Source organism: Sminthopsis crassicaudata, chromosome 1 (genome assembly GCF_048593235.1).
Source record: "Sminthopsis crassicaudata isolate SCR6 chromosome 1, ASM4859323v1, whole genome shotgun sequence".
NCBI classification, from domain to species: Eukaryota; Metazoa; Chordata; class Mammalia; order Dasyuromorphia; family Dasyuridae; genus Sminthopsis; species Sminthopsis crassicaudata.
Window position 1 is genome coordinate 93,297,566 of NC_133617.1, and position 26,362 is coordinate 93,323,927.

The 26,362-nt window shown below is 33.0% G+C and overlaps 1 protein-coding gene across 1 annotated transcript in view; it reads right to left on the reverse strand.

Annotated features, from left to right (window-relative positions):
* The window catches only part of KHDRBS3 (KH RNA binding domain containing, signal transduction associated 3), a 259,539-nt gene that overhangs the window by 49,066 nt on the left and 184,111 nt on the right, over window positions 1-26,362 (reverse strand). Inside the window, 1 exon segment of the mRNA XM_074264910.1 lies at window positions 16,621-16,810. Within this exon segment, the coding sequence (XP_074121011.1) occupies window positions 16,621-16,810 (190 nt within the window).

Consider the following 26,362-nt stretch of genomic DNA (forward strand, 5'->3'; position numbering starts at 1 on the left):
CCTCATTTCCTACTCTAATTCCTTGAATCTCTTTCTCGGCTCTTATTGCCGAGGCTAGCGTTTCTAGTACTATATTGAATAGTAATGGTGATAGTGGGCAACCTTGTTTCACTCCTGATCTTACTGGGAAAGGTTGCAGTTTATTTCTATTGCATATTATGCTTACTGACGGTCTTAAATATATACTCCTGATTATTCTAAGGAATAATCCATTTATTCCTATACTCTCAAGAGTTTTTAGTAGGAATGGATGTTGGATTTTGTCAAATGCTTTTTCTGCATCTATTGAGATGATCATATGGTTCTTATTAATTTGATTATTAATATGGTCAATTATATTAATAGTTTTCCTAATATTAAACCAGCCCTGCATTCCTGGAATAAATCCTACTTGATCATAGTGTATTATCTTGGAGATGATTTTCTGAAGTCTTTTTGCTAATATCTTATTTAAGATTTTAGCATCAATATTCATTAAGGAGATTGGTCTATAATTTTCTTTCTCAGTTTTCGATCTACCAGGTTTAGGTATCAGTACCATGTCTGTGTCATAAAAGGAATTTGGTAGGACTCCTTCATCCCCTATTTTTTCAAATAATTTATATAACATTGGGGCTAATTGTTCTTTAAATGTTTGGTAGAATTCACATGTGAATCCATCTGGCCCTGGGGATTTTTTCCTGGGGAGTTGATTAATAGCTTGTTCTATTTCTTTTTCTGAAATGGGACTATTTAAGCAATTTATCTCCTCCTCTGTTAATCTAGGGAGCCTATATTTTTGGAGGAAGTCATCCATTTCACTTAAGTTATCAAATTTATTGGCATAAAGTTGGGCAAAGTAACTCCTTATTATTTCTCTAATTTCCTCTTCATTGGTGGAAAGATCCCCCTTTTCATTTGTAAGACTATCAATTTGATTTTCCTCTTTCTTTTTTTTGATCAAATTTACCAAAGGTTTATCTATTTTATTGGCTTTTTCATAAAACCAACTCTTGGTTTTATTTATTAATTCAATAGTTTTTTTACTTTCAATTTTATTGATTTCTCCTTTTAATTTTTGTATTTCGAGTTTAATTTTTGGTTGGGGGTTTATAATTTGGTCTTTTTCTAGCCTTTTAAGTTGTAAGCCCAATTCGTTAATCTTCTCTTTCTCAATTTTCTTCAAATAAGCCTCTAAAGATATAAAATTTCCCCTTATTACCGCTTTAGCTGCATCCCAAAGATTTTGATATGATGTCTCATCATTATCATTATCTTGGGTGAAATTGTTAATTGTTTCTATAATTTGCTCTTTCACCCAGTCATTCTTTAAGATGAGATTATTCAGTTTCCAATTACTTTTTGGTCTATTTACCCCTAACTTTTTACTGAATGTAGCTTTTATTGCATTGTGATCTGAGAAGAAGGCATTTATTATTTCTGCCTTCCTACATTTAATTTTGAGATCTTTATGTCCTAGTATATGGTCAATTTTTGTATAGGATCCATGAACTGCTGAGAAGAAAGTATATTCCTTCCTATTGCCATTCAGTTTTCTCCAAAGGTCTATCATACCTAGTTTTTCTAATGTTCTATTTACTTTTTTAATTTCTTTCTTGTTTGTTTTGTGGTTTGATTTGTCTAAATCTGAGAGTGCAAGGTTGAGATCTCCCACTATTATAGTTTTACTGTCTATTTCTTCTTGCAGTTCTCTTAACTTTTCCTTTAGAAAGTTAGATGCTATACCACTTGGTGCATATATGTTTAGTATTGATATGGCTTCATTATTTATGCTACCTTTCAGCAGGATATAGTTTCCTTCCTTATCTTTTTTAACGAGATCTACTTCTGCTTTTGCTTGATCTGAGATAAGGATAGCTACCCCTGCTTTTTTGGCTTTACCTGAAGCATAATAGGCTCTGTTCCAACCTTTTACCTTTACTCTGTATGTATCTCCCTGCTTTAAGTGTGTTTCCTGTAGGCAACATATTGTAGGGTTCTGCTTTTTGATCCAATCTACTATCCGTCTCCGTTTGATGGGATCGTTCATCCCATTTACATTTACAGTTAAAATTACTAATTCTGTATTTCCTGCCATCGTATTATCCCCAGATTATGCTTTTTTCCCTTGACCCCCCTGATCCCCCTCCCCGATATTTAATTTACAGACCCCCCTTGTGACACGCAACCCTCCCTCTTTTTTTTTTTTTTTTTTTTTTTTTTTTTTTAGGATCCCTCCCCCCTCCCTCCAAGTCCCTTCACTTATTCCCCTTTTCCTTTTCCCTTTTCCTCTCCCCCCTTTTAATGAGGTGAGAGAAAATTCTCTGAAAAACAAATATGTTAATTATTTACTCTTTGAGCCTCTTCTGATGAGAGTAAGATTCACACAATGATTCTCCCCCTCACTAAGTTCCCTCAGATATGGTGTATTTTCTATGTCTCTTCCTGGGATGTAGTTTCCCTCTTTTTATCACTCCTTCCCCTTTTTCTGAACCGACCTCCTTCCCTTTACTACACCCCCCTTTTTTTCTTTTATATCAGTAAAATCAAATTATCCTTGAGTATTTTTTATATACCCACAACAGAGTTACAGTTCTCAAGGGTTCTGTGTACCTTTTTCTGTTTCTCTTCAGTCTTGTGGATGTAGATCAAATTTTTTGTTTAAGTCTGGTTTTTTTCTTAGAAACATATAGAATTCCTCTGTTTCATTGAATGACCATCTTCTTCCGTGGAAAAAGATGCTAAACTTAGCTGGGTAGTTCATTCTTGGTTGCAGTCCTTGATCTTTTGCTTTACGGAATATCAGGTTCCAGGCCCTTCTATCTTTTAATGTGGAGGCAGCCAGATCTTGGGTGACCCTTATTGTGGCACCTTGGTATTTAAATTGTTTTTTTCTAGCTGCTTGCAGGATTTTCTCCTTTGTGTGGTAATTCTGCAGCTTAGCCACAATATTCCGTGGTGTTCTTTTTTTAGGGTCTATTTCAGAAGGAGTTCGATGAATTCTTTCCACATCTACTTTCCCTTCTGTTTCTATTATCTCTGGACAGTTCTCTTTGATAATTTCCTGTAAAATAGAATCTAGGCTCTTTTTTTGGTCATAGTTTTCTGGAAGTCCAATAATCCGCAGATTATCTCTCCTAGATCTATTTTCCAGGTCTATAGATTTTCCCAGTAAGTATTTGACGTTGTTCTCCAGCTTCTCATTTTTTTTGTTTTGTTTGACTGATTCTTGGGTTCTCTGTGAATCATTCATTTCTATTTGTTCCATCCTGACTTTTAAGGAGTTATTTTCTTCTTTCACAGTTTTTAGTTCTTTTTGTAAATGCCCAATTTCGTTTTTAAATGAATTATTTTGCTCTATTGAATTTTTTTCCATTTCCCTAATTTTTTTTTTTTGAGAATTATTTTCTTTTTCCAATTCAGAAATTCTATTTTCTTGAGACTTTTTTATCTTTTCCAATTCAGAAATCCTACTTTCCTGTGTTTTTTTAACCTTTTCTAATTCACTAATTTTGTTTCCCTGCATCTCCTGTGAATTCTTTATTTTTTCCAACTCCAATTTCAGGACATTGTTATTCTCTACCATAACTTCCCTTTCCTTGCCCCATTTTTCTTCAATCTCCCTCAATTTCTTAAGAGCTTCTTCTAGGAGAGAGTTATGTGATGGGGGGCAGGAATCGTTCCCCTTTAGGTTGTTATCTTCTGAATCTTTGCTGTTAACTTCCTCGGGGTTGGATACCCGCTCTTTCTCTGTATAGAAGGAATCTATAGTTTTTCTAGCTTTTTTGCTCATACTTAAAAAATGTTTTGGGGTCTGTCCCTGGGGTAGGAAATTATTTACTTCTTTACCAGCTTCCTCCCAGACTGGATGGATGCAGCGGCCCCTGCGCCCGCGCTAAGAGAGAGCTCCGGGAGAGAGTTCCCCACCCCCTCCCTGGAAGTGCCTCAGAGGTGATTAGCACTGCTGTGCTTTGAGGGCGTAGAATAGTGAAGACAGCAAGAAGCTCAGCCTATGTGTCCGGGTGGGGAGTGGGTGTCTGCAGCAGGTGACGTGAGAAGCCCCTGCGCTCAAACTGGAAGTGTCTGCCAGAAACCGCGGTCCCTAGTTCAAAGGTTCCGCTTCTCTGGGACTTCCTGGAGCTGAGTTCCACTCCCTCCAGCTAAGCTAGGCAGTGTGTGTTGCCTTGGGCCGTATCCACCCACTTGTCAGTCTCTTAACTATTCTCAGGAGGTAGCTGAGGCCACACCCCCTGGTGCCGAGTCTGCCCCAGGGTGGGGGGGGGGAAATCTAATCTGAGTTTTAAAATATTTTGGCTTTCTCTTCTGAACTGCTAAATAATTAGCAGAGGAGAGCTAACAGCCTGTGCCAGATTCCTTTACCTCAGTGGCTTCTCTGATCCCAGAGCCCTTCCCAGCGCAATGGGCGCAGTGTGCCCCTACCCCACCGTCTGTGCTGGTCTTTCTTATTCCTCCCCTGAGAACTGACCTTTCCTGTTGAAACTCCAGATTCTCTTCAGCTGGTAAGTCGTGCTTCCAGTCCTTGTGGTATCTATCAGTCCTGAGCTAATTTTGAGACTTAATTTATCTAATTGGTTGTGAGGGAGTGAGGACGTTCACTGAGTAGTGTGTTTCTTCTCCGCCATCTTGGCTCCGCCCCCCATTTTGTTGTTGTTTTTGTTGCTGTTTTTTTTTTTCTAGGTCATTCTAGGTTTCTTGGGAGTCTATTTGGTATAGCACTAAATAAATAAATTAGCTTAAGTAGTATTGTCACCTTTATTATATTCGCTCAACCTATTCAAGAGCACTTAATATTTTTCCAATTGGTTAGATTCGACTTTGTGTGGAAAGTATTTTGTAGTTTTGCTCATATAGTTCCTGACTTTCCTTTAGCTGACAGATTCCCAAATTTTTTACACTATCGACAGTTATTTTGAATGGAATTTCTCTTTGTATTTCTTACTTTTGGATTCTGTTGATGATGTATAAAAATGCTGAGGATTTATGTAGATTTATTTTGTATCCTGAAACTTTGCTAAACTTCTGAATTATTTCTAATAGCTTTTTGTAGAATCTCTGGTATTTTCTAAGTATACCATCATATCACCTGCAAATAGTGATAATTTGATTTCCTCATTACCTACTCTAATTCCTTTAACCTCTTTTTTATCTTTTATTGCTGAAGCATTTCTACACAATATTGAATGGTAATGGTAATAGTGGGGCAAATTAGTTTTACTCCTGATTTTACTGGGAATGGTTCCAGTTTATCACCATTACATATGATGCTTATTGATGGTTTTAAATAGGTGCTACTGACTATTTTAAGGAAAAATCCATTTATTCCTATACTCTCTAGTGTTTTTAATAGGAATGGGTGTTGGGTTTTATCAAATGCTTTTTCTGCATCTATTGAGATGATCATATGGTTGTTGTTAATTTGGTTACTGATATAATCAATTATGCTAACAGTTTTCCTAATATTGAACCAACCCTGCATTCCTGGTTATAAATCCTATTTGGTCATGGTGTATTATTCTGGAGAAGATTTTCTGTAATTTTTATTTAAGATTTTTGTATCAATGTTCATTAGGGAGATTGATCTATAATTTTCTTTCTCTGTTTTCGTCCTACCTGGTTTAGGTATCAGTACCATATCTGTGTCATAAAAGGAATTTGATAGGACTCCTTCAATCCCTATTTTTTTCAAATAGTTTACATATAGTATTGGAATTAATTGTTCTTTAAATGTTTGATAGAATTCACAAGTAAATCCATCTGGTCCTGGGGATTTTTTCTTAGGGAGTTGATTAATAGCTTGTTCTATTTCTTTTTCTAAAATGGGACTATTTAAGCAATTTACTTCCTCCTCTGTCAATCTGGAAAGCCAATATCATCCATTTCACTTCGGTTATCAAATTTATTGGCATAAAGTTGGGCAAAGTAACTCCTTATTATTGCTCTAATTTCCTCTTCATTGGTGACAAGTTCTCCTTTTTCTTTTTTAAGACTAACAATTTGATTTTTCTTTTTCCTTTTTCTAATCAAATTTACTAAAGGTTTATCTATTTTATTGTTTTTTTTTTTTGTAGAACAAACTCTTAGTTTTATTTATTAATTCAATAGTTTTTTTTTTACTTTCAATTTTATAAATCTTTTAATTTTTAGAATTTCAAGTTTAGCATTTGACTGGGGTTTTTTAATTTGCTTTTTTTCTAGCTTTTTTACTTGCAAGCCTAATTCTTTGATTTTCTCTTTTTCTATTTTATGCAAGTAGGCCTCTAGAGATATGAAATTTCCCCTTATTCCTGCTTTGGCTGCATCCCACACATTTTGGTATGATGTTTCATTATTGTCATTCTCTTGGGCGAAATTATTAATTGTGCCTATGATTTGCTGTTTTGCCCAATTATTCTTTAGGATGAGATCATTATTTATTTCCAATTACTGTATGATCTATTTTTCCCTGGCTTTTTATTGCATTGTGACATGAAAAGGATTCGTTTACTATTTCTGCCTTTGAATTTTGAGGTCTTTATGTCCTAATATATGGCCTATTTTTTTGTATAGTTTCCATGAACTGCTGAGAAGAAAGTGTACTCCTTTCTGTCTCCATGTAGTTTTCTCCAAAGATCTATCATACCTAATTTTTCTAGTATTCTATTTACCTCTTCAACTTCTTTTTTATTTATTTTGTGGTTTGATTTATCTAATTCTGAGAGATCTCCCACTATTATAGTTTTACTGTTTATTTCTCCTTGAAGCTCTCTTAACTTCTCCTTTAGGAATTTAGATGCTATACCACCTCTTCAACTTCTTTTTTATTTATTTTGTGGTTTGATTTATCTAATTCTGAGAGATCTCCCACTATTATAGTTTTACTGTTTATTTCTCCTTGAAGCTCTCTTAACTTCTCCTTTAGGAATTTAGATGCTATACCACTTGGTGCATATATATTTAATATTGATACTACTTCATTATCTATGCTACCCTTTAGCAAGATATAGTTTCCCTCCTTATCTCTTTTAATTAGATCAATTTTTGCTTTTGTTTGATCTGAGATGAGGATGGTGACTCCTGCTTTTTTGACTTCACCTAAAGCATAGTAGATTCTGTTCCAGCCTTTTACCTTTACTCTCTATGTTTTACCCTTCTTCAAGTGTGTTTCCAGTAAATAACATATTGTAGGATTCTGACTTTTAATCCAGTCTGCTATCTGCCATATCTTTATGGGGGAGTTTACCCCATTCACATTTATGGTTAAAATTACTAATTCTGTATTTCCTGACATCATATTATCCCCAGATTATGCTTTTCTCTTTTCTTTCCCTTTTACCCCCCTCTCCAGTATTAGATTTATGAGCACCACTTGCCTCATGCAACCCTCCTTCTTTAGGATCTTACCTTACCCCTACCTTAGAGTCCCTCCCCTTAAACATTTTCCTCACAAATTTCTCACTCATTCCAATGGGGAAGTCCATCTTCTTCCCTGGAAAAAAAAAATCCTCGTTTTGGCTGGGTAAATTATTCTTGGCTGCATACCAAATTCCTTAGTCTTCCAGAATATCAGATTCCAGGTCCTTCAATCCTTTAATGAGGACACTGCTTTATCCTGAGTAATCCTTATTGTGGCTCCTCTGTATTTGAATTGTTTTTTTCCTTGCTTCTTGTAGTATTTTTTTCCTTGGTCTGATAGTTCTGGAATTTAGCTACAATATTTCTTGGAGTTTTGTTTTTGGGAACTCTTTCAGTAGGTGATTAATGAATTCTTTCAATATCTATTTTACCTTCTGTTTCTATAACATCTGGGCAGTTCTCTTTGATGATTTCTTGAAAAATAGTGTCTAGGCTCTTTTTTACATCATGATTTTCAAGAAGTCCAATAATACTCAGATTATAACTCCTAAATCTATTTTCTAGGTCTGTTCTTTTCCCAAGTAGGTATTTAACATTTTTTTTTGTTTGTTTGTTTTGCTTGACTGATTCTTGGTGTCTCCTCGAGTCATTCATTTCCATTTGTTCAATTCTGATTTTTAATGAATTATGTTCATTTTCTTTTTTATTTCTTTTTCTAATTGTCCAATTAAGTTTTTTAAATGAGTTGTTTTATTCTATGGAATTTTTTTCCATTTCACAAATTTTATTTTTTAGAGAACTATTTTCTTTTTCCAATTCACTAATTCTGTTTTTAAGAGAGCTGATTTCTTATTCCACTCTATTGATCTAAAGACAATCTATTTTTAGTCTCCTCCAGGTTTGAAGTCTGTTCTCTATTCATATAGAAGCTATCTATAGTTAGAGCTTGCTTTAACTTTTTACTCATTTTGACAAAACAAAACAAAACAAAAAAACAAAAACAAAAACAAAAAAACCCTGCAGTTTGCTTTTAGGGCAGTGGTATTACCAAGCTTCCTCTACAGACAATAGGTAGTAGGTAGTATTAGTGAAGCAGCAGTGGGATAGCAATAGCTATGTTGGGATCAGTGTCTGTGCTGTGGTCAGTGGTTGTGCACTGAGATCATGCTGAGTGCCTCCACATACTGGGTGGGTGTGGCCAGGTCCCAAGAGATCCCAGCATTTTGGGATTATAGTCTTTACTCCCTGTGTTTATTGCTTCTCTGCTGATCTACTGGCTTGCTGCCAGAGCAAAATAACTCACACTGGGTAAAGTTCTCCCTACAAATTTTCTGCTGGCCAAGACCACCCCCCCCCACCCGGTCTATTCATCATTAGCTGTCTTCAGTGCTCTTGTTGCCTTCCTGAGGTCTCCACCTGGTCTAATCATCCCTGACTGCAACCAAAAACATGCCCTTTATGGTGAATTTTGAGATTATCTTCTGTTGGTAATGTGTTGAACTCCCAATATTCGTGAATTTTTACCATCACACACTAATTACTAGGCTGTTTCATAAAAAAAGTATTCTAAGTACAAGAAAGAGCTTAGACAGATCCGCCATTTTGGCTCCACCCCCCAAAAAAGTACTTTTAAAAATAAACAGCAGCCATAATATGAAATGGGCATAACACTAAAACCTTTTCCAATAATTTAAGAATGAAGCAAGGATGCATACTCTCCCTAATAGTATTCAGTAATAGTTCTGAAAATACTAGCAAAAGTAATAAAAGGAAACAAAGAAATTAAAGGAACAAAGATATTATTTTCTTGGAAAATCCTTAAGGAATCTGCAAAGATATTGAGGGAATATTTTGAACAAAGGTGCAGGCTACAAAATACTCAAAAATCAAAAATTATTTATAATTTTAACAAAAATGAAGAAGGGTTAAAAGACAGGGGAAAAACTCATTTCAAATAACTACAAAATGCATCATGTACTGAGCTCAACCTCTCAAAGCATACAAAAAGACTTTTTAGATTCAATTACAAAATGTTCCTTAAAGTAATTAAAGAATAATTTAAATAACTTGGGTTATATTCAGTGGTCATAGCTGGGCTGTGCCAATAAAATGAAAATGACACTACCAAACACTATCAAATTAACTTCCATTTTTAATGCTATACCATTCAAATAAGCAATGGACAATGTTATATAACTTGGTAAAATAGTAAAAATAGCATTTTGAAAATATGAAAAGAAGTAGAGATCAAAAGGAAATGGCACTTCTAAACCCAAAATTACATTATAATATCGTGGTCATAAAAACAACCAGGTATTGGTTAAAGAATAGAGATAGGATCAATGAAACGTATTAGAGTAGGGAAATGCAAATACAACAGAACTCACTAATCTAGTGTTTCATAAAATGGAAAGTATAAATTACTAGAAAACAAAATAAACTTTTTAAAATAAAACAAAAGCAATTTGGTAGCAATTAAGACAAATCCAAACATACCTTATTCTATAATATTTTCTTAATATATTACAGCAATCTTGGTATTAAATATTATAATATAGGAAATTAGATAAGAAAAAGATCAGATATCTTTCATAGCTATGAGTTAAGAGATATATTCTTAACTAAGTGATAGAAGCAATTAGCAAACTATATTCAATTACTAGAAATTAAAAAGCTTCCACACAGACAAAATTAATATAACCAGCATAAGAAGGGAAGTGGTCAAATATGGAAAATTTCCACAATTTTATACCAAATATTTTTGATAAGGGTTTGACACCCAAAGTACATACTCTACCTCCCAATCCGTCTAGTAGATGAATAATCAAAGGATATAAACAAACAGTTCTCAAAAGAACTGCAAGTATTCAGAACTGCAAGAAACAAGGCTCCAAATCACATATAATAAGAAAAACCCAAATTTAAACATTATGGTTTCAACCCATATCTTCCAAAATAGTAACAATTACAAAAAATGACAAGTGTTGGGGAGGTTGTTCAAGAATACAAACACTAATATATCCTTAGTGAAGCTATGAAATGTACAGCCATTTTGGAAAAATATATCAGGAAATATGAAAAAAAAGTAATTAAAATGTCCATACCCTTTGAGCCAGAAAAACTATTACTGAGTTTATACCCCAAGTATCCTTATATAATCAAAAATATTTATTATTTTTTTGTAGCTAAGAACTGAAAACAAAGTAGATGTTCAGTAATTTGGGAATAGTTAAATAATGATACATGAATGTAATGAATATGAGTGAATACAGAGGAATATGGAAAAGTCTATATAAACTGATGCAGTGAAATCAGCAGAGAAAAAAAAAAAACAAAAACCACACCCTAAACACAACAATGTGAAAAGAAAGAACAATTGTGCTCCCCTCTTCCCTCTGCCAAAATCAAAATAAGATATAGCACAAATATAAAAATCAACTAAGACTTGAATGAAGAAATATTAGAGGACATCCTCAAATTACCCATTGGGAAGGTGAGAAGTCTACAAGTATGATACAATCCATATTGTTTTAAACATTTAAACTTTTGATCAAGTATACTGATTTTTTTCCTCTCCAAAAATTACTATTTGTCACATAAGATGGCTTTTGGGGAGAGACAAGTGAAGGTATAATTGTGATAACTATGGTGATATAAGAAATAAAAAAAAATATTGATTAAAAATTAAAATAATACTGTCAAATCAAATTAGGATAGTCTGGAATAACTTCTAATCAACACTGCTCTTTTTATTTTTTCAGGTTTTAATTTTCTTTTATTACTCTGAATTTGGACAAACATCAATAACCATTAATATGTCCACACAGACAGAATATTCAATAATTCTACAATTTTATCATTTTTCTGACAATTTTGTCATTTTCTTATTTTAATATTTAACTACTTTGTTATCTATTATTTTATTATGTTACTATTTTGCTTGCCTCAAAGTCCTATAGCAGTGGGTTAGTTATGAAGCAGCAAATATAGATAAACTGGGAGCTACAGTTATAACCTAGCACATGAGCAGCCCAGGTCTCAGGATCATCTTTTCAGCTCCCTAGGTATATAACCAGTATTCTTAAGGACTATACTTTTTTGGAGTAAGAAAGGGGCTAGAAAAGGTGCCTTAAAAACTATACGCGTCACTGGTTAACCCTGGCCTGATTACAATGGCTAGTTCAACCCTGCAGTTGAAACACAAAAAAAAACATATAAAAATTTCTCTGACATGATTCCATTCAATATTGATATACATGGAAGGTGTGCACACTTATGGACAATGAGAAATTCAGTAGTTCTGAAAGACAAACAGCTCTTTTATGACATCACAGCCAGATCTCAGCTGAGTGAAACCAAGCTGACAAATGTGGTCCAGATTATTGAACTTGAAAGTGGACAACAAGATTATACGAAGATCAATTCTGATAGACGTGGCTCTCTTCAACAATGAGATAATCCAGGCCAGTTCCAATAATCTTGTGATGAAGAGAGCCACCTACACCCAGAGAGAGGACTATGGGAACTGAATATGGATCACAACATGGCAATTTCACTCTTTTTGTTGTTGTTTGTTTGAATTTTATTTTCTTTCTCATTTTTTCCTGTTTGATTTGATTTTCTTGTGTAAGAAGATTAATTGTATAAATATGTATGCATATATTGGATTTAACATACATTTCTACCATGTTTAATATATATTAGATTACTTGCCATCTAAGGGAGGGAATGGTGTAAAGGAGGCAAATTGGAACACAAGGTTTGCAAGGGTTAATGTTGAAATATTATCTATGCGTATGTTTTGAAAATAAAAAAGCTTTAATTAAAATAAAAAAAAAAAAAGAAAAGCAAGTGAAGACTAATGACATAATCACATGTTAAAACCCTTGACCAGATTACAGGAAACATATTGAATTTTGTCTCACCTTTAATGTAACCTAGTATTTTATAATTTTCATTTAATCAATTTTGGCATTCCTTGAATTTGCATTAATCATGACCTAGCTGCAAATGCTAGCTATTTAGGATTATTTAGTTTCTAATTAGCTTTGAATCTGTTTATCAAATGTTCATTAACAAATATATTTACACTGTGTTATTGTCAATAAAGGATTCTCTCCTATATTTATGAGGTTTTTATAACCTAGTATATAGTTTACTTGTATAAAGGCATTATGTACACAACTTTAAAATATATACATTACTTTTTATTACTAGTCATTCTATATCTATTATACACATACACAATTTAAAAAAAAATATTATTCAGATACTTCAGTTTATTTCTTTGATAGCCACTTTGCTCTGGAGAGGGCAAATACTGTATTATCCAATTATTAATATTTTAACCATTTCTTCCAGCAATTGGATTATTTTCCACTGGTATGCCATGCCAAATTTTGGGTATGAGTGAGTGAGTGTGTGTGTGTGTGTGTGTGTGTGTGTGTGTGTGTGTGTGATGTACTGACATCTCATTGTTTATATTGTCTTTAAGTATAATGTTATTTCCATCTCTTTTAACAATATCTATTTTTAATGTGGCTTTAGGTGTCATCATGGCCTATTACCTGTGTATATGAGTCTGCCTAAAGCATAATAAATGCTGTTCTAAGTCTTCATTTAAATTCTGTGTCAATTTGTGATGTTTCAAGTGTATCTCTTATAAAAAGCATATTATTGCATTCTGCGTTCTAATCTATTTTGCTAAATAGTTTCAAGTTATGGCTGATTTTTTTCCCCATCATAATCATTATGACTATTAATTGTGCTCTCTTCAACATAGCCTCTGACCATATCACTCCCTACACAATAAATTCCCTATGACCTCAAGGATCAAAAACAGAACACAGGAATTCTTTGGTATCCTGTACATATTTAATTATTTACATATCTTCTTCATGAAAATGTAAGCTCATTTTTTCTTTGCTGCCAATCTCTCTCTCTCTCTCTCTCTCTCTCTCTCTCTCTCTCTCTCTCTCTCTCTCTCTCTCTCTCTCTTTATCTGATGGGTCTGAGATGGAAAATCAGATTCGTTTTAATTTGTATTTTTATAATTGTTAGCTGTTTGGAGCACTTCTTCATATGCTTTATTATAAATTGAATTTCTTCTTTCAAAAATGGCCTATTCACATGTTTTGAACCTTTTTAACAATTGGAGAATGGTTTTTATTTTAATAAGTCTAAATCATTTTATACACACACACACACACATATATATAACACATGTGTGCATAAATATGCATGTGTATATCACACACATGACATAAAATTTTAAAAAAACATTTGTTATATAATACAACTAAAACATAGTTTATAGAAACATAAATTGGAAAAATTCATTGCTCATGGGTAAAATAAGTCAATATGATATAATTATTAATTCTCGATAAATTAAATTGATTACTCAGTACCATACCAATTAAACTACCAAACAAGTTATCAATGAATTATTTTACAGAGCTGGAACAAAAATAATCATGAAATTCATCTGGAGGCAAACAAGAGTCAGGATTCCCAGGGGAAATAATTAATATAGAGGTAGACTGATCAGAGGACCAAATTAGGTACCCAATGTTCAAGAAGCAAATAAACCTAGTAACTTAGTATTCCATATACCCAAAGAACCCAGATACTGGGAGAAGAAGTCATCATAAAATAAAATTATGGGAAAACTGGTCAGTAGTAGAGAAGAAATTACACTGAGATAAATACCTCATTTTTTATACTAAGTTAAGCTCTAAATGGTTATATGACTTAGACTGAACAGCTCACCATGTAAACAATTTAAAAGGAACAAGGAAAAAATATCTTTCAGATCTATATACTGGAGAAAAAATTTACAAACCATATAATGGAGATCAAAGAAAATAAACAATTTTAATTATATAAAATTTAAAAAAAATTCCACAATCAAATCAAATATAGTTAAATTTTTAAAAAATATAAAACATTATTGATTATTAAAGAGATAGCTAATGGATTTTTACATAAAAATGAAAGAACTAGCTCTTAAATTTTGACAGCTTTTTTGACAAGGTTACTAGATTGGAAAAACATCTGATAAAATATCTTATAAACTAATTTTATAGAAACGATTGGCAAGATAAGCTTTAGATTAATGTCCTAATACAATTAAAGTTAATTCAGATCAAAGTGCTCTAAAAATATTTGATAAGGGAACATTTTTGGTTGTAGAGTAGTCATATGGTATGAGAGAAGGTGGTATTTCTTATATGACACCTGAGCTGCACTTTAAGTTGGAGGAGCATTTAAAAATAACCAACACTGCAAAAGGTAATGTATTATAAACATAAGGGCCACTGTATTCCTGCACTATATAATTAAATGGTGCAGTGGATAAGAGGACAGGACTGATTTCAACTCTTTCCTTAGATACACAGTAGGTGAACTGGGTAAGTTATTTATTTAAACTCTTTGTATCTTAGTTTGCTCATTTGCAAAACAGAGATAACATCAACTAACACACAAGGCCAAAATGAATAGCAAATGAGATGGCATGTAACATCCATTGCCAATCTTACAAAGCACTACATAAATGCTAGTTACTAAGTCAATATCTATTGGCAGATGATCCACCAGATTGGAGAATAGATAGTAGCATTGTTTCCCTTGGTTGTAGAAGTGCTGCAACTGGGGGATAATTGGGGGGGGGGGGGTGGAGAAAGGCAGCAGCTGCAAAGGCAGATTAAGAGAGCCAGATACATGGAGAGTCTTAAAGTGACAGGACAAAGAACCTGCTTTATATATTACACAGAGAAAGAACTTACTGAAGGTTTTTGAGCAAGGAAGGAACATGGTTGGATACCTACACTATGAGAATCATTTTGACAGCTGTAACAAGGATGAATTGTATTAGGGAGACACTGTAAACAGGAAGATGTATTAGTAAACAATTACAATGGTTTAAGTTAAAAAATAAAGAGAAGCTGAATTGAGATAGGGGCAGTGTTGTTAAATAAAAAGGGGGCCACTATAAGAGATCATAACAGTGATAATATAAACAAGAACTGAACAGTAGAAGAAAGGCAGATTTAGAGGGGGAAGATTTTGAGTCTGAGATATGAAGGATGCAGCGGACATTTAAATGTTGAACTAGACGTTGGGGAGAGATTAGGGCTTGGTATATAGATTGGGAAATCATTTGGTAAAAGATTATAACTGCGACCACTGGCAGATGAGATTATCAAAAGAAACCCTGTAATAATAACGGTCTTTTTAATAGAGTTCTAGACCACACCAGCACATATGCAGGTTATTTTAATATCTTTCCTCATGTTATCCATCTTTTAATTGAGATGAATTTTACTTTTTAAAAAATCTCTTTTCTTTAGGAAAATAACTTCTCTTGGAAATACTGAATAAGGAAATAAGTAAATAGAATAGAAGAAGAAGACTCAATCCCCCAAATGAATTCCAGATGAAGGAATATGGCAATGACTAGCTGTGTAAACACTTATAAGCCATTTGTATCAGTTCGAGAAAGAAATGAAGGTAGCATGGCATAGCTAAAAGAACAATGAATTTGGATTCAGAAGATATGTGCTCAAATGATCACATCAGTTTGACTAGCTGTATAATATTTAATAAGTCATCTTACTTTCCTGAGATTTAATTCTTTCATCTATAAAATGGGAATAAAGCTATTTAGCTTATCTTGTAGAGTTGTTATGTGAACCACACTAGGTACATTAACTTTTATTTCTTAATGTTGTTATACAAATTAAAGCAAGTTATTATAAAGACTTGCAAGATGTATTATTTTCCCTTATTGTTACAGCTTTACTTTGGTTTCCAACAGTTCTTATTCCATAATATGAATGATTCATTCAATCATACTTTCTTTTCTCATTTATAATTAACTAGGTTTGTATATTAATGATATCAGTGGGTTTGCATTCTTGTAAAATTATCTTTCCTTCCACTTCCATCTATATTTACTTCCTTGTAGGTAAAATAACTCTTTTAACCATACTAACAAATTATTGAATCTCAAATTATTTGTTTCATTATGAAAAATGAGAAAAATTACTTATATTCCATCATAAGGAATTTTTTTTTGTAACATAGAAGACTAAATACTTGAGTCTTTGCTCTTCTCATTGTGCATAGAACATTCTCTAATTTCTAAAACAAAAGTAATCCTTTAAAAACAATATTGTAAGAGAAAAGATGAGGAAAAACAATAGAACCATATTATTTTAGCTGAATTTTATAAGAACTCAATTTCTAGTGGCTTATGAAATTTGTCACATGAAATATATTACTTACATATTCACCATATGTTTCTTGTGTTGGTGGTGGGGGAGGAGGTCGGTATCCTGTTGGGGGGACTCCTCGTGCTCTGGGGGTAAGAAGTCCTCTACCACGGCTGACTGGACCCCGACTAGGAGGGACTCCTCTGGGAGCTGGTGCACCTCTTGGTACACCTGCTGGTCGGGGGGCAACACCTCCTCTTCCCCTGTGAATAAGATGATTGGCTTAATTTTTAATCCTTATATCACAATACTGCATCCTAGCACATCCAGATTTTATTCTCCCTCACTTCTTTTGAAGTAAAAATAGGAGCATATTGGTAACCAGCTTTTGAAAAACACAAGTAATTATTGCCTTCTACCAAAAATCAATGAGATTTCATTAATTTAGCAATTATTTACTGATTTCCTGTGTGTATATAACTACACTTGACATTGTGAGATATCAATTTAATGGAAATATAACTCATACAACTGAGCAACCAATTAAATTTTGCAAAACTTTAATAATCTCATCAATTTGGATGTCCTCCCTAACAGTATAGACAGCTATCCTTTCATGGTTAGCTTTCCTCTAGTGCTTTTGTCTTTTTCTTCTCATGAGTAGCTATAAGAGGTTCTTACAACAGTAATCTGGAGATCTTTCTGACTTTCTTCTGAAATCATGAGGTTCCCAGTAAAGTATTAGGGTATTTACATAACCTCACCATCTTCTTTTATTTTTCTGTCATACATCTGGGAGGGTAACTCCTACTTCTGCTCTTCTATGAATTAAATTTTTCATATTTGAGGCTTGCTCCTACAGACCATAACCTTTAGTATATACAATCATGTTTAATTTTTTGTTGTTCTTTTTTATTTTTCTAAATATTACTTTTTTTTTCCTAATTTTTAACATTTATTTTTAAAATTCTGATTTCTAAATTTTCTTCCGGCTTCCTTCACCTCTTCCCTAAAGGGTAAGCAATTTGATATAGGTTATATATGGATATCTGCAAAACATATTTCCATATTAATCATGCTGTGAAAGAAGAAATAGACCAAAAGGAAATAACAATGGAAGAAAAAACAAATAGTATGTTTCAAACTGTATTCAGTCTTTAATTTTTTTTCCCTGAAGGTGCATAGTATTTTTCATCATAAGTTCTTTAGAATTTTCTTGGATCAATATATTGCTGAGAAGAGTTAAGTCCTTGTTGTTTACTGCATAAAGTTGCTGCTACTATGTAAATCTGGCTCTGTTCACTTCACTTTACATCAATTCATGTAAGCCTTTGCAGATTATTCTGAAAGCATTCCTGTTCATCATTTCTAAAAGCACAAGAGTATTCCATAACAATCATCCCATACTTTGTTTAGCTATGCACCAATTGATGGTTATCCCCTAAATTTCTAATTCTTTGCCACAAAACAAAGAGAACTGCTATAATTTTTCATACTTGTGGGCCCTTTTCTTCTTCTTCTTCTTTTTAATGATCTTTTTGGGATGCAGTCCTAATATTGCTGGATCAAAAGGCATGCACTTTTATAGCATTTTGGGCATAGTTTCAATTGCCTTCTAGAATGGCTGGATCAGTTCATAATTCCTTTAAAATGAATTACTATCCCAATTTTCCCACATTCTCTCCAACATATATCATTTCCCTTTTTTGTCATTTTAGTCAATCTGGTAGGTGTGAGGCAGTACCTCAGAGTTGTTTTAATTTGCCAATTTTAATCAATAGTGATTAGATTATAATCAAGTTTTTTTTTTTTTTTTTTGACTAGAGATAGCTTTGATTTCTTCATCTGAAAACTATGTTCATATCCTTTGATAACTTATCAAATGAGCGATGACTGGCATTCTTATCAATTTGACTTAGTTAACTATATATTTGAGACATAAGGCAGAGACAGTGAAACTGTTTCCTTATTTTCGGCTTTCCTTCTAATCTTGGTTCCATTGGTTTTGTTTGTGCAAAAATTTTCAAAATTAATGCAATCAAGACTATCTCCAAAAATATAGACTTCTCAGATTAACAGAGGAGGAAGTAAATTGCTTAAGTAGTCCCATTTCAGAAAAAGAAATAGAACAAGCTATTAATTAACTCCCTAAGAAAAATTCCCCAGGACCAGATGGATTCACATGTGAATTCTACCAAACATTCAAATAACAATTAGCCCCAATGCTATATAAACTATTTGAAAAAATGGGGAATGAAGGAGTCCTACCAAATCCCTTTTATGACACAGACATGCTGCTGATAACCAAACCAGGGAGGTTAAAAATGGAGAAAGAAAACTATAGATCAATCTCCCTAATGAATATTGATCCTAAAATATTAAATAAGATATTGGCAAAAAGACTATAGAAAATCATCCCCAGGATAATACATCATGATCAAGTAGGATTTATACCAGGAATGCAGGGCTGGTTCAATATTAGGAAAACTATCAGTATAATTGGCCATATTAATAACCAAATTAACAAAAAACATATGATCATCTCAATAGATACAGAAAAAGCATTTGATAAAATCCAACATGCATTCTTTTTAAAACACTTGACAGTATAGGAATGAATGGAATTTTCCTTAAAATAATCAGTAGCATTTATTAAAAATCATCAGTAAGCATTATATGTAATGGGGATAAACAGCAACCATTCCCATTAAGATCAGGAGTGAAACAAGATTGCCCACTATCACCATTACTATTCAATATTGTATTAGAAATGCTAGCTTTGGCAATAAGAGTGGAGAAAGTGATTAAAGGAATTAGAGTAGCTAATGAGGAAACCAAATTATCACTCTTTGCTGATGATATGATGGTATACTTAAAGAACCCAAAAGATTCTACTAAAAAATTATAAGAAATAATCCACACCTTTAGCAAAGTTGCAGGATACAAAATAAACCCACATAAATCATCAGCATTCTTATAACTGACTAAAAAAATCCAACAAAGTTACAAAGAGAAATTCCATTTAAAGTAACTACTGATAGTATAAAATATTTAGGAATCTATCTGCCAAAGAAAATCAGAAACTATATGAGCAAAACTACAAAACACTTTGCACACAAATTAAGTCTGATCTAATCAATTGGAATATTAAATGCTCTTAGATAGGGTGAACAAATATAATAAAGATGACAATACCACCTAAACTGGTCTATTATTTAGCGCTATATCAATCAGACTCCCAAAAAAGTATTTTAATGACCTAGAAAAAATAACAACTAATTTCATATAGAAAAACAAAAAGTCAAGAATTTCAAGGGAATTAATGAAAAAGAAATCAAATGAAGGTGGCCTAGCTGTACCAGACCTAAAATTATAAAGCAGCGGTTACCAAAACCATTTGGTATTGGCTAAGAAATAGACTAGCTGATCAGTGGAATAGGTTAGGTTCAAAGGACAAAATAATCAATAACTTTAATAATCCAGTGTTTGACAAACCCTAGGACCCCAGCTTTTGGGATAATAACTCAATGTTTGACAAAAATTGCTGGGAAAACTAGAAACTAATATGGCAGAAACTAGGCCCACATTTAACACTGTACACCAAGGTCAGGTCAAAATGGGTTCATGACCAAGGAATAAAGAATGAGATTATAAATAAATTAGAAGAATATAGGATAGTTTACCTCTCAGACGTGTGGAAGAGAAAGGAATTTATGACCAAAGAAGAAATAGAGATCATTATTGATCACAAAGTAGAAAACTTTGATTATATCAAATTGAAAAGTTTTTATACAAACAAAACTAATGCAGATAAGATTAGAAGGGAAACAATAAATTGGGAAAACATTTTTACAGTCAAAGGTTCTGATAAAGGCCTCATTTACAAAATATATAGAGAATTGACTCTAATATATAAGAAATCAAGCCATTCTCCAATTGATAAATGGTCAAAGTATATGACAAATCTCAGATGAAGAAATTGAAACTATTTTCTAGCCATATGAAAAGATGTCCAAGTCATTATTAATCAGAGAAATGCAAATTAAGACAACTCTGAGATATCACTACACACCTAAGATGACAGGAAAAAATAATGATGAATGTTGGAGGGGATGTGGGAAAACTGGGACACTGATGCATTGTTGGTGGAGTTGTGAAAGAATCCAACCATTCTGGAGAGCAATTTGGAACTATGCTCCAAAAGTTATTAAACTGAGCATACCCTTTGATCCAGCAGTGTTACTACTGGGCTTATGTACCAGAGAGATCTTAAAGATGGGAAAGGGACTTGTATGTGCAAGAATGTTTATGGCAGCCCTTTTTGTAGTGGCCAGAAACTGGAATCTGAGTGGATGCCCATCAAAATGGATAAATAAATTGTGGTATATGAATATTATGGAATATTATTGTTCTGTAAGAAATGACCAACAGGATGATTTCACAAAGTCCTGGAGAGACTTACATGATCTGATGCTAAGTGAAATGAACAGGACCCAAGAGATCAGTGTATACTTCAACAACAATACTACATGATGATCAATTCTGATGGATGAGACCCTCTTCAACAATGAGATGAACCAAACCAGTTCCAATAGAGCGGTAATGAACTGAACCAACTACACCCATGAAAGAACTCTTGGAGATCACTATGAACCACTACATGGAATTCCCAGTCCCTCTGTTTTTGTCAGCCTGCATTTTTTGATTTCCTTCACAGGCTAATTGTACACTATTTCAAAGTCTGATTCTTTTTGTACAGCAAAACAACTGTTTGGACACGTATATATACATTGTATTTAATTAATACTTTAACATATTGAATTAACATATTGAACATGTATTAGTCAACTTGCCATCTGGGGGTGGGGGAAAGGAGGGGAAAAATTAGAACAAAAGGTTTAGCAATTGTCAATATTGTGAAATTACTAATGCATATATATCTGGTAAATAAAAACTATTAAATAAAAAAAATTAATGCAATCAAAATGATTTTTACATTTAGCAATGCTCTCCATTTCTCATTTTGACAAAAATTATTTCTTTCTTCATAGATCTTACAGACAAATTATTCCATGCTCTCCTAATTTGCTGAATTAGGTTTAAATCATTCTCCTATTAGAACTCTGGATGTCATACCATTTGGTACATATGTTTAGTTCTGAAATTATTTCACTATTTTTTAGCAAGACTTCATTTACTTCCTTGTCCTCTTTTTAATTTTGCTTTTGTTTTATCTGAGATTATGAGTGCTATGTAATGATGATTTTTAAATTTAGCTGAATCATAACATATTTTGCTCCAGTGTTTTACCTTTACTTTATATGTACCTCACTGCTTCAACCATGTTTCTTGCAAACAACATATTGTAGGATTCTGGTTCTAGTCCATTTTTGCTATCTACTTCTGCTTTAGGGAGGAATTCATCCCATTCACATGAAGTTATTACTACTGTGTATTTCTTGACATCCTATTTTACTCTTGTTTATACTTTTTTCTCTCTCTCCTTTCACTGTATCCCTTCTCATGATTTTGTCCTCCATTTTTATCAGGTCCTCCTTTTCTTTTCTCCTTCCCCTTCCACTTCACTACAGGATAAGATAGAGTTATATACCCAACTGAGTGTGCATGTTATTCCCACTTTGAGCCAAATTTGGAGAGTAAGTTTCAAGTAATAACTACTGCCACCACCACCACTCTTCGTTCTTTCCAGTATAAGAAGTCTTTTGTGCTTTTTTATATAATTTACCCAATTCTGCCTTGCCTTTCCCTTTTCTCTCAGCAAAATCTTTTTTTCTCATCCCTTTTATTTTTTTTTGTAAATATTATCCCATCAAAATCTACTTATACCCAATACCCTCTCTATATATTCCTTCTAACTATCTAGATAAATAGTTTAAGATTTAAGTTACAAGAATGATCTTGTCATGAATGGATATAAACTTGTAAAGTTTTTTTCTTTCTTCTTTACCTTTTTATACTTCTCTTGAGTTTTGTATTTGAAAACTGAATTTTCTGATGTTTGAAAGTCCTTCATTTCATTCAATGTCCATTTTTTTCCTCTGAAAGATTATGCTAAGATTTTTTTTGGGTAGTTAATTCTTAGTTTAATACAAGCTTCTCTGCTTTCAGGAGTATCCTGTTCCAAGTCCTACAATACTTTAATGTAGAAGCTGCTAAATGCTATGGAATTCTGTGTCTCTATGATATTTGGCTACTTGTGGTATATTCTTCTTAACCTTAGAGTAATGACATTTTTATAATATTCCTTGGAGTTTTCATTTTGGGATCTTTTCTAAAAGTGAGATATAACATTCTTTCAATGTTTTTTTTTTGTCCTCAAGTTCTAGGATATCATAGCAATATTCTTTGATAATTTCTTGAAAAACACTGTCCAAAAATGTTCTTTTGATCATGGATTTCAGGTAGTTCTGTAGCTCTTAAATTATATCTCCTGGATCTGTTTCCAAATTAGTTTTTTTCCCCCCAGTTTTTTTGATTTTGTTTGATTCTTGATGTTCTTTTTTTTTTTTTTTCATTTTTTGTGCTTTCTTGACCAAACTGTTGACTCTTTTTCATGATTCTTTTGCTTAATTTCTTAAATTTTTCTTTTACTTTTCTTATTTGATTTTTAAAACCCTTTTCAAGCACTTCCAGAAAGACTTTTTTGGACATATGATTAATTTATATTTCTCTTTGCAGCACATGTAGGCATTTTGACATTGTTATCCTCTTCTGAATTTGTGTTTTGATTTTTCCTGCTTTCATGGTAGCTTTTTATGGTCACTGCTTTTGCTTGCCCCATTTATTTAGTGACTTATAAAGTTGTGTTCTGCTCCTGGGGAGCCTCGGAGGCTGGTGGCTTACTTGTGTTGAGGCCATCCGCCCTAAGCTAGCCTGCTGCACAGAAGCCTTCTTACCTGCAAGGCGTGATGAATGGTCTGATGTGCAGGGGCTGTGGGGCCTCAGCTGATCTGTGTAGGGATAAGGGGCCTCCTGCAGGCTTGTCCATATGCTGCCTCTGCTTTTCTTTCATCCAAGTGAGAGACTTTTCCTTAGTCCTAAGTTATCTTGGGCTGGAAAAGTGTTTCACCCAAACCTTTTGTGGATTCACATGCTTTAGAATTTGTTTTAAGGCATGGTTTAAATTTGTCTTGATAGAAATTGTGAGAGCTTGAATAACTTTCTACTTTTCCTCTGCCATCTTGACTCTGGCCACCCATGTTTAATTCTTTGGAGACTGTTGTGTTCCAAGATTCAGAGTTAAAAAATAAACATAACTGGTAGGATACCAGTACTAAAGATATGGACATTTGTTTCAGGGGAAAGTTTTGGGTCATTAAAAGAGTTTTTTTTTTTTTCCCTGAAAGTAATCCAGTCTAGTTTCCTCCAGGCCCAACTCAATGTTAATCCATACTACCTGCTCTGCAAAGACGAATGATGTAAAAGTTGTTTTTATGTTATGTATATAACAATCTAGGTATAAACATTCTTTATCTTTACTATCTTTTCTGAAGTTATGGATCTCTTATAAAAGATTATGTTTTAGGGCTTGATGGAATCAGGAAAATGTCATCTGTAAACAGGAACAAATGAAATACCTCATTATTCCTAAGAGATCCCACTGCAAAAGCTGAACTCAGTAATAGATCCCCTCCATCACCACAGTGAAAACACCTTGATATGCCTACATCTCTCTGTTTTATGCTTTCCTTAATATTATATTATAAATTTATAATTATAAAATTATCCTATCACATTTTTCTAAAACCTTGAACATTCTGAAATATTGATCGAAGTTATTGTTTTTTAAATAAAGCCTTAAAGACAGCAAAACATTTTCCTATGCCAAATAAATTTAATCAGTTACATGGTGGTGAAGATGTGATCCACTCTACAACACAGCCTATAAAAGCTGGCTTTGTCCCCTACAAATTCCTCAACAGAAGATGCCCCAATGTATGTGTAAACAAACTTCAAAAAATGAGAAATCTAGAGATTTTGCTATTAGGTTATGGGAAAAGAAATATAGATAATTAGCCAAGGTGAAAAGCATATTTAGAGTGGGAGAGAGGCACAAAATTGTTAGAAAGTATTTGATGTAGAGGCATATTGATTAGTCTAATAGGGCTAAAGTAGGAAGTAGAATGCTACAAAATAGCCCCTTTAGGGTAAAATCAAAGAAAACTTCTTAACAGAGTAGCAAAATTGAAACAGGCTACACTGTCTTCCTGCTTAACTGGCAGACTTCAGGTAAAATGCAAAGCATCTGATAAATTCTTGACTTATTTCAATGATACTATCATTTATTAAAAGATGGACTAAGCTACAACTTATTATTCAGAAAATGTGGCTTGACAGAACAAACACTGAATTTGGAGTCAAGGAACTATCTTTGTGAAAGACAAATTAGCTAATCTCTTGGTTTCAATTTCTTCATTTACAGAATAAGGCAATTAGACACACTGAGTGTGGTTCTATTCCTCAATCTTGGATCCTATGACTTAAGTGTGATCATATAGTATATAAAATACAGAGTACAAGGCTTAGAGGGCCTCCAAAGTATCATATGCATGAACAACAATTATTTCTATATTTTCAATAATGGGTTGACTAAAGTTACCCGGCTCCTACTTGAAGAACTTTAATCCAAAATACAATTCTTCAAAGATGATCTACTTTACTTTTTGATAATTCTTTCTAGGATAAATATTAAAAAGAACTTACTGTTGAAACAGAAATAATGTAAACCTTAAGGAGAAAATGAGTAATACATTTTAGAATTTGTAACCAAAAAATCAAACTCTGACAAGTAACTTAGATTTTGGTAAGATATATTTCAAAGGATTTGAGAATCATACAAGGACCTCAGAAATCAAAGTGTCAATTTCTTTCATTTTTAGAGATTAGGAAACAGACATCTAGAGGTCACACAGGAAGAACTGAATTTGAATTCTACATCTCATCTGACACTTAACATTTTGGTGTTAAGCTACATAACATCTTAGCATCAGTTTTCTCATTTGCAAAATAGATATCATCTACACTAGTGTTTACATAGGAGATTTTATAAAATGGATTTAAACTACTTTGGAAACTTTACAGTATCATATAAATGGAAGGTATAAAGGATGAACACAAAGATCATACACTCCCTTTCTCCCTATCACTGATATATAGCAATAAATCAGGAGAAAATAATAGGAAGGGGTATCTCATTCAAAAATAACAAAATACATATACTAGGAGGTAGTCTATGCGTCAAGTTTTACTCAAAACCACTATAGATAAAATTATAAAACTCCTCTTAAAGAAATTTTCTGTTGCTCACAGATGCTTAATGATAATAACTATGTCAATACCACCTAAATTCATTTGCACAATTAGCATTATACTACACTGTTATTTCAGAGGAAAAAAAAATCTAGATTCTCAAGGGAAAAATAGTACCTCTAGACAAAAGTAAATATAATATGTATTTGTAACTTGTTCAAAAATAGATAAGTAGGTAAAGAAACATTATACAGAATTTTTTTTTAAAATAAAGTCAATCACTTCATGTCAATAAACAAAAAATAAATTATTTGGGGAAATTTTCTCTATTTGAACAACCTTGGGAAAACTGGAATATAGTTCACAGAATTTGTGTTCATACTAACATTTTATAACATATAAACCCATATAAGCGACACATGACTTGAATATTAAAGATCAAATAAGTTCTTAAAAATTACAAGAAATTGTAGCAGCCTTTTTTGCTGTAGCAAGAAATTGGAAACTGAGTGTATGCCCATCAGTTGGGGAATGGCTGAATAAAT